Genomic DNA, 10,508 nt, shown 5'->3' with positions numbered 1-10,508 from the left:
CGCGTGGCGTCCCACTGCGCCGCTGCTAACCTGGTGTCCCGGCCAATGGGGGGTGGCCGCCCTCTCCGATGGCATCCACAGGACACCCTCATAATATCAACCGCGCGCTACTCACACCCACCTGCGCGCTAATCATATCCGTGTGCACAATATCCATATCACATATACCATATCACATAATCAGAACACCAGTACGTGCACGGTGCATCTAAAAATCATAAAATCCACAATTTAAATTATAAAACAAATTTCACATTTTTCATAAACATAGCGGGCATAATCCATCCGCTTGAACCGGGAAATTCTCCACAATTTCCTTATAATTAATACCATAAATCCCATGATTTTCAAATCCACCAACTCCCAAATCCATCAATTCAAATATCCACATTTTTTCCAAGCATAAATAATTTCTCGAAATATCATAATCAAATCCCATAATATTTTATGGGCATATTTCATAAAAATTGAAATCACCAACATAACCAAATATTTTCCTTGAACTATTTGAAAATCGAATCGTGCCCAATTTACCATTAAAACCACACCAATTTCAAAATCCTCAAAACCATAAAATAATTCCACATGGCATAAATTGGTGAAATACACATTTTCTTAAATCCGATAAATTCACAAATAATTCCACAATAATTCAAATAAATATTTGGCACATAGAAATTAAATTCCAAATATTTAAATCACACATTATATATTCACCAATTAAATTCCCAAAATTAATTTGAAGGTGGGTCACTCACCTTGTGCACGTATCTCAATCAAGATCCTCCGCAGGATCGACTCCGCTACTTGCACGTGCACCTAAAACATCCACAGTACCAAAACCACAAATATTAATATTTTATTCGGGTAATCCCCAAATGGGTACCCGGGGAGCGAACACCAAACGATAACTAAAATTTACGAATTATATACCGAATCGAAGCTCGAGTGATGCTAATCACAGATCCGGTCTTAATTTCCGATGATCGTACCCGACGGGGTCGGAATTTTATCGGGAAGCTTTTCGGGTTTCGGCTCCGCAATTCTCCCAAACCGTCGCGAATTGGTGGAAACGGAAGTCGGATTTGGGTTCAGGAGGTCGAACACTGCGGACTGGAGCTGGCCGGAATTTTCGGGGTACTCGCCGGAACAGTACTTTCCGGCGGGCCGCCACGTCACCGGCAACCGTCGCCGGAACAGTAATTTCCGACGGTGGCCGTTTGCTGTGAAATTTTGCAGATTTGTAGATCGTGAGGAGAGCAATCCAACGGGACCGACGGTGAGCAAAACGGAGGTCGGACGGCGGAGAAATCACCGTTTGAAGATTTTCGACCCCTCGCCGGAAAACGCTCCGATCCCGGCGCGTCGGTGGTCCGATGGTCGTGATTTTTGGTGGGTAGGCCGGACTTGAGGAGAGGATCAAGGCTGTCAGGCGCGTGTACTGTTTATAGGCCGGAATAGTGCCGATTCGCGGTGGCCGGCGGTGGAGGGGAAAAATCGCCGCCAAACTTCGGACGTCCGATCCGGGCGCGTCCGGCGGCCGTTCGCCGTGAAATTTGGAGGTTTTGCCGGAAATGAGGTGGGCAATCTGGCTGGCCGGCGCGTGTACAGTAACTAGGCCGGAAAAACGTGAAAATGGCCGGCGGCCGGCGGGTCCTCTTTCTCTCTCCTCTCTCTCTTTCTCTCTCTTCTCTCTCTTTCTCTCTCTTCCCCGAGAGTTTTTCAAAATTAAAACCCTGGGTGACACTGTTCATGCCACGTGGACCACTCAGAAGCTGACACGTGGCATTTCACTGTTCACGACCCAAAAACATTAAAATAATACGGTATCCGGTAAACTTCAAACGTCCATAACTTTTTAACCGGATGTCCGATTTAAGCGTGCCGCTAGTCTATGAACTCGTATCGACGAGTACTTTACAACCATACAAGAGTCAACTCACAATTACATCACAAGAAAAAGTCAACTCCCGGCACCTTTTAGACAGTTTACACTTCAACTTGTTTTGCCCATAACTTTCAAACCGTAGCTCCGTTTTCGACGTGCTACTAGTCTACGAACTCAGGGCGTCATGCACTTCGCCACGGTACCCTGGTCAACTCGAAATTCCCACCGAGTCAAAAAGTCAACTTTGACCCCTTCGGTCAACGGTCAACGGTCAACCTCGGTCAACGTGCACGGATTCCGGTGCGATTCGGGACGGGGTGTTACAGCCTTCCCCCCTTACAAAAATTTCGTCCTCGAAATTTCCGCACGTCACTGGAACAGATACGAGTACTGCTCACGCATCTGTGCTTCGGGTTCCCACGTTGCTTCCTCGACCAAGTGGTTCCGCCATAAGACCTTAACTAGAGGAATAGTCTTGTTGCGTAGCGTGCGTTCCTCGCGATCCAAAATCTGTACTGGCTGCTCCACATACGAAAGATCTTCCCTTATCTCTATATCCGGACTCTCGAGTACGTGCGAAGGGTCTGCAATATACTTCCGTAGCATCGACACATGAAACACGTTGTGTACTCGAGCTAGCTCTTCCGGTAACACCAACCTATACGCCACCGGGCCAATCCTCTCCGTAACCTCGTAAGGCCCAATATAACGAGGACCCAACTTACCTCGTCGTCCAAAACGTACTACTCCTTTCCATGGAGATAGTTTTAGGAATACCCAATCTCCTACCTCGAATTCCAAATCCTTTCTACGCACATCGGCGTAACTCTTCTGTCTATCTTGGGCAACCTTCAATCGATCCCTAATGATCTTCACCTTGTCCAAGGTCATCCTTAAATACTCAGATCCGACCGCATTAGTTGTTGCAAGGAGCCTCTCTTCTCCTACCTCACTCCAACACAAAGGTGTCCGACACTGCCTCCCATATAAAGCTTCATACGGGGACATTCCAGTACTCGCTTGATAACTGTTGTTGTAGACAAACTCTATCAGTGGCAGTTGTTCATCCCAGCTACCGCTAAATTGCATAATGCAAGACCTTAGCATGTCTTCTAATGTCTGGATTGTGCGCTCTGCTTGTCCATCAGATTGTGGGTGAAAAGCGGTGCTGTAGTTAAGTCTTGCTCCTAGTGCATCAGCCAACTTCCGCCATAGTCGTGAAGTAAAGCGCGGATCTCGATCGGAGACGATGGCTAACGGTACTCCATGAAGACTTACAATGCGTTGCACGAACAACTGGGCTAACTTCTCGGGCGAAAAACGTTCTCGTACCGGTAGGAAGTGTGCCGACTTGGTGAGACGATCAATGATTACCCAAATGCCGTCGTACCTTCTAGGTGTGGAAGGAAGCTTGAATACGAAGTCCATGTTGAGTTCTTCCCACTTCCACACGGGAATCGGTAAAGGTTGGAGTAGTCCCGAAGGCTTCTGTCTTTCTGCTTTCACTTGTTGACAAATCAAACACTTTGATACAAAGTCTGCCACTTCTCTCTTCATACCAATCCACCAATAATACTTAACAAGCGTCCGATACATCTTGGTACTCCCAGGATGCATCGCATACATCGAGCTATGCGCCTCCTCCAAAATCTCCTTCTTGAGTCCTGGGATATCCGGAACGCAAAGTCGTCCTTTATACACGAGGGCTCCATCCCTCCTTATGGAAAATTCCGGATCAAGACCTTCTTGTACCTTGCCCTTAATTGTCCTCAACTTAGGATCTTCCATTTGGGTCTTTACTATACGATCCACCAACACCGGTCGTACCTGGAAGCTAGCCATGAGAACTCCTGAAGGATGCATATGCATTAACACCCCCATCTTCTTCAACTCCACCATGAGAGGTAGTTGGATGACTTGGATGTGAGCAAGGGATCCAGTAGCCTTCCTACTCAAAGCATCTGCCACTACATTCGCCTTACCCGGGTGATAGTCAATCACACAGTCATAATCCTTTAACAACTCCATCCATCGCCTTTGCCTCATATTTAACTCCTTCTGAGTGAAAATATACTTGAGGCTCTTGTGGTCGGTATAGATTTGGCACGTGGCCCCATACAAGTAGTGCCTCCACTTCTTTAGAGCAAAGACTACCGCCGCCAATTCTAAGTCGTGCGTAGGGTAATTCTGTTCGTGCTGCTTCAATTGCCGAGATGCATACGCTACCACCCTTTGATTCTGCATTAGCACGCAACCCAACCCTTGATGGGATGCATCACAATAAACTTCAAAACCTTCATTCCCATCAGGTAAAGTTAAAACAGGTGCGGATGTCAACTTTTGCTTCAACTCCTGAAAACTCTGTTCACACCTGTCCGTCCAACTAAGTTCAACATTCTTTCGGGTCAATCTATGAAGCGGCCCGGCAGTCCTTGAAAACCCTTCAATAAAACGACGGTAGTAACCCGCTAATCCAAGAAAACTTCGTACCTCCCTCACAGTGGTAGGGCGCTCCCAACTCAACACTGCCTTTACCTTATCAGGGTCCACATAGATACCTTCTGCCGACACGATATGTCCGAGAAAACCCACTTGATTTAACCAGAATTCACACTTGTCGAATTTAGCATATAGCTGATGCTGCCTTAGAGTTTGGAGCACTCTCTTCAAATGCCTCACGTGCTCTTCTTGGCTCCTTGAATAGATCAGAATGTCATCGATAAATACAATGACAAAATGATCCAAGTACGGACGAAACACCCTATTCATCAAGTCCATGAAAGCTGCTGGGGCGTTGGTGAGTCCGAACGACATCACTAGGAATTCATAATGTCCGTACCTCGTCCTAAAGGCAGTCTTAGGAATGTCCGACTCTCGGATCCTTAACTGATGGTATCCCGACCTCAAGTCGATCTTGGAGAACACCTTGGCACCTTGGAGTTGGTCGAATAGATCATCTATCCTTGGCAACGGATAGCGATTAGGAATGGTGACCTTATTAAGTTGTCGGTAGTCTATACACAGCCTTAGACTACCATCCTTTTTCTTTACAAACAAAACTGGGGCTCCCCACGGCGATATACTTGGTCTAATAAACCCCTTATCTACCAAATCTTGCAACTGGACCTTTAGCTCCCTTAACTCCGCTGGAGCCATCCGATACGGTGGTAGAGAAATAGGCACGGTGCCTGGAATCAATTCAATGGGAAAGTCAACTTCCCTTTCCGGAGGCAATCCTGGTAACTCCTCAGGAAACACGTCTGGGAAATCCCTCACAACGGGCATGTCTTCCAACCTGACCCCACTTACTCGGGTATCTATCACATGAGCCAAATACCCCTGGCAACCTTTATTCAGTAGCTTCTTGGCGGTAAGGGTAGATATCAACCTCGGTAAGGGCCTTCCAACTCCTCCACGGAATACTACTTCTGGCAACCCTGGCCTCCTGAATGTAACTTCCTTGCTGAAACAGTCTACAGATGCATGGTTCCTTGCCAACCAATCCATGCCCAAAATTACATCAAGTCCGGACAGATCCAACAGGATCAAGTCCGCCTCCATCACTTGATCTTCGATGCAGAAGAAACATTTCTTGATTAACTGGCTAGGCCACAAGGATTCTCCTGCAGGAGTGGCTATCTCTACTAGACATTCTAAAGAAGTAGGGGTCATACCGACCCGAGTGACGAATTCCTTGGAGATAAATGAATGTGTTGCTCCCGGGTCTATAAGTACTAATGCATCATTACCAAATATATTCAACGTACCTGCCACGACGTCCGGTGTAGCTAGGGCCTCCTGCTGGGTCATCGCAAACACTCGACCCTGCCCTGTCTGCTGGGGCCTCCGTCCTCTACCCCTGCTCGGTCCAACAGGCTGTGGGACTGATCCCGATGAACCTCCTACTGCATAACTCCCTCGGGAACTCTGACCCCGCGATCCACTGGCCTGATGTGATGGTGGGCTCGCCCCTAACACTCCCGCCTCTCCATAAGGGCAATTTCTCTTAATATGTCCCGCCTGTCCACACTGAAAGCACACACCCTCAAACTGGCAAATCCCATGGTGTGCTCTATTGCAACGTCTGCAGAATGGCTTGGGGCTAAACCCAGAGTGCTGATATGAGCTCGTGCCGCCGCTGATGGAATGGCGCGCTGGTTGGGGCATACGATAGCCGCCTCTCCTCTGAAATCTGCCTCGAAGGCTGAACCCACCACTGTCTGAGCCTGAACTATGACTCTTCTTAGATGCCCCCTGTCGAGGTACCCCGCTGTACGAACCTTCGAACGGTCTGCGCCTCGAGGGTCTGTGTATCTCCGCCTGTCTCTCTAGCTCGAGCGCTGCATCCCTGGCGGACTGATAGGTGGGGTGTACTGACCCAGAAAGGGTGTAGCCGATGCTCTCGTTCAACCCGTCTATGAACCTCACCTTCTTCGCGTGATCGTCGGGAATCAAGTGCATGCAGAACTCTGACAGCTCCCGGAACCTCCTCTCGTACTCTGTCACCGTCATGTTTCCCTGGCGCAGTCCCTCGAACTCTCTCCTTCTCGCCTCACGGTAGGTAGGAGGACAGAACTCAGTAGAGAAGGCAATCTTGAACTGGTCCCACGTATGCCTTCTGCGGGTCTTCTCCATTTGCCACCACTTCCGGGCGTCTCCCTCTAACATGAACCCAGAAATCCTCACCATATCCTCATCGGGGCACTGCATCCCCTCTTCCAAGATTTTCTCCATGCTGGATAGCCACTTCAAGGCTGCAGCTGGGCCTTGGCTTCCATCGAACTCCACGGCTCCTAAACGTCGAGCCTGATCCACGGATCGGTTACTAGAGCTTGAACCTCCTAAGGCTCTAGTTAGCTGAGAGATCAGATCTCTAAGGCTTGATCGACTCCCGGAACTCTCAGCCGAGCGTTCCCGAGTTCTACGTGTGTCCCGCCGACTCATCGTAGTCGATTACTGAAGAAACAAACAAGAGTTTAGAAACAGGGACACTTAAGCACGATTACAAAAGGAAGGAATTTACGGATGGGCTGTACAGCAATGCACAGTCCCTTAGGATTACAAGAACCTATGCTCTGATACCAACTGTCAGGACCCGTCCAAAGTTCCCCACCGGAACCCTAGACAAGCCCTGATCCCAGGGAAACCCTACCGGACCCTTCTGTGGAAGATCCGGCAGAACCTCCCCTAAGGGATGGACTTACCACAAAAGTTCCTGCACTGAAAACACACTTCTATAATTGTTCCCTTATTCCTCCCACAGTACTACGAACTGGTTCCACAAATTTCAGCACTCCAAAATAAAAATACAGTAATCCAGTGCAATACAAATACTTAAGTGTCCCATACAGTATACAGAGCTTTATGAAGTACTGAAGTACTACAAAATACAGAATACGGTAAAAGTGAAAGAAATAGTACAACTGCAGTAAAAGAAGAACAAGGTACTGCACGAACAAATACAGCGAGGAAGATCAAGTCCGCTCCGAGTGAACACCGACAACCTGGTACCTAGAGGAACGGAATTTAAGAGTGTGAGATGCTAATCATCTCAGTGAGCGACCCAACTACTCTACACTATCATACCACGGTAATAGGTATATAAATAATAATTATTTGGAAATAATAATTATTTGGAAATAATAATGTCTCTCAAAACCCTTACAATTCTCTCAGTTGGAAAGGTTCCCCTTTTAAAACATTTTCACAAAACCCTTTATTCATATTTCCCGAAAACCAAGACATCAATTAAATACCAGAAGCGGTAACAATTATATTTTTAATTCTAATTCAGTTTCCAAACATTTTATTTTTAAAACACAGTTCTGAAAATCATTTGATGCACCCACTATATACCAGTGGCGCCAACAGTACCCAGCGTCCCAAGGTACCGCCAGACAGGAGGTTATAGAAAGAAACCGGCATACGGTCGCGTGGCGTCCCACTGCGCCGCTGCTAACCTGGTGTCCCGGCCAATGGGGGGTGGCCGCCCTCTCCGATGGCATCCACAGGACACCCTCATAATATCAACCGCGCGCTACTCACACCCACCTGCGCGCTAATCATATCCGTGTGCACAATATCCATATCACATATACCATATCACATAATCAGAACACCAGTACGTGCACGGTGCATCTAAAAATCATAAAATCCACAATTTAAATTATAAAACAAATTTCACATTTTTCATAAACATAGCGGGCATAATCCATCCGCTTGAACCGGGAAATTCTCCACAATTTCCTTATAATTAATACCATAAATCCCATGATTTTCAAATCCACCAACTCCCAAATCCATCAATTCAAATATCCACATTTTTTCCAAGCATAAATAATTTCTCGAAATATCATAATCAAATCCCATAATATTTTATGGGCATATTTCATAAAAATTGAAATCACCAACATAACCAAATATTTTCCTTGAACTATTTGAAAATCGAATCGTGCCCAATTTACCATTAAAACCACACCAATTTCAAAATCCTCAAAACCATAAAATAATTCCACATGGCATAAATTGGTGAAATACACATTTTCTTAAATCCGATAAATTCACAAATAATTCCACAATAATTCAAATAAATATTTGGCACATAGAAATTAAATTCCAAATATTTAAATCACACATTATATATTCACCAATTAAATTCCCAAAATTAATTTGAAGGTGGGTCACTCACCTTGTGCACGTATCTCAATCAAGATCCTCCGCAGGATCGACTCCGCTACTTGCACGTGCACCTAAAACATCCACAGTACCAAAACCACAAATATTAATATTTTATTCGGGTAATCCCCAAATGGGTACCCGGGGAGCGAACACCAAACGATAACTAAAATTTACGAATTATATACCGAATCGAAGCTCGAGTGATGCTAATCACAGATCCGGTCTTAATTTCCGATGATCGTACCCGACGGGGTCGGAATTTTATCGGGAAGCTTTTCGGGTTTCGGCTCCGCAATTCTCCCAAACCGTCGCGAATTGGTGGAAACGGAAGTCGGATTTGGGTTCAGGAGGTCGAACACTGCGGACTGGAGCTGGCCGGAATTTTCGGGGTACTCGCCGGAACAGTACTTTCCGGCGGGCCGCCACGTCACCGGCAACCGTCGCCGGAACAGTAATTTCCGACGGTGGCCGTTTGCTGTGAAATTTTGCAGATTTGTAGATCGTGAGGAGAGCAATCCAACGGGACCGACGGTGAGCAAAACGGAGGTCGGACGGCGGAGAAATCACCGTTTGAAGATTTTCGACCCCTCGCCGGAAAACGCTCCGATCCCGGCGCGTCGGTGGTCCGATGGTCGTGATTTTTGGTGGGTAGGCCGGACTTGAGGAGAGGATCAAGGCTGTCAGGCGCGTGTACTGTTTATAGGCCGGAATAGTGCCGATTCGCGGTGGCCGGCGGTGGAGGGGAAAAATCGCCGCCAAACTTCGGACGTCCGATCCGGGCGCGTCCGGCGGCCGTTCGCCGTGAAATTTGGAGGTTTTGCCGGAAATGAGGTGGGCAATCTGGCTGGCCGGCGCGTGTACAGTAACTAGGCCGGAAAAACGTGAAAATGGCCGGCGGCCGGCGGGTCCTCTTTCTCTCTCCTCTCTCTCTTTCTCTCTCTTCTCTCTCTTTCTCTCTCTTCCCCGAGAGTTTTTCAAAATTAAAACCCTGGGTGACACTGTTCATGCCACGTGGACCACTCAGAAGCTGACACGTGGCATTTCACTGTTCACGACCCAAAAACATTAAAATAATACGGTATCCGGTAAACTTCAAACGTCCATAACTTTTTAACCGGATGTCCGATTTAAGCGTGCCGCTAGTCTATGAACTCGTATCGACGAGTACTTTACAACCATACAAGAGTCAACTCACAATTACATCACAAGAAAAAGTCAACTCCCGGCACCTTTTAGACAGTTTACACTTCAACTTGTTTTGCCCATAACTTTCAAACCGTAGCTCCGTTTTCGACGTGCTACTAGTCTACGAACTCAGGGCGTCATGCACTTCGCCACGGTACCCTGGTCAACTCGAAATTCCCACCGAGTCAAAAAGTCAACTTTGACCCCTTCGGTCAACGGTCAACGGTCAACCTCGGTCAACGTGCACGGATTCCGGTGCGATTCGGGACGGGGTGTTACAAAAAGGGCTCTCTGGAATAATCATAACGGTTAGCTTGGATTACGTATTACCATATATAAAAAAAATATTTTATAATAAGAAAAAAAGAATGAATATTTTGGAGTTTGGGAAGTTGGCCGTAAAGTTTGTTTGGAGGAGTACTCTTTCCGGGAAAAAAACTGTGACGTTGGAAAGCTATTAAATATTATTATACCCTTTAACTTCTAGCAATCTATCTCTATGCATATGTACATAAATACATGTGTATGTATATGGTGGGTATATTATGTACATAGCAAGGCACATATGCATGTGTCACATGTGTTTGGCTTGTATGTGCCAATTATGAGTTGGGATATGTAGAAATTATATAATTCTGAAAATTAATGCTGTGAAGAACATGATTCTTCCTGAGTAGTAGACCCCAAAAGTTTCTTTTTTACCAACCGTGGAAGAAAACCCTAAAGGGAAATGAAGTGAAACCCTAGAGTACTCCAA

General features: G+C 46.6%; 1 protein-coding gene across 1 annotated transcript; it reads right to left on the bottom strand.

Annotated features, from left to right (window-relative positions):
* Positions 1-38: 38 nt before the first annotated feature.
* On the bottom strand, positions 39-8,459 carry LOC132804432 (uncharacterized). Its single transcript, XM_060818794.1, has 2 exons — positions 5,656-8,459; positions 39-819 (listed from the first exon to the last, which is right to left on the bottom strand). The coding sequence occupies exons 1-2, from the start codon at positions 6,830-6,832 to the stop codon at positions 773-775; spliced, it is 1,224 nt and encodes a 407-aa protein (XP_060674777.1). The 5' UTR covers positions 6,833-8,459; the 3' UTR covers positions 39-772.
* Between the last annotated feature and the right edge of the window lie 2,049 nt (positions 8,460-10,508).

This window comes from Ziziphus jujuba, chromosome 7 (genome assembly GCF_031755915.1).
Source record: "Ziziphus jujuba cultivar Dongzao chromosome 7, ASM3175591v1".
Classification (NCBI taxonomy): Eukaryota; Viridiplantae; Streptophyta; class Magnoliopsida; order Rosales; family Rhamnaceae; genus Ziziphus; species Ziziphus jujuba.
The sequence above is the reverse complement of the archived record's forward strand: the minus strand, read 5'-3'. Positions and strand labels throughout refer to the sequence as shown.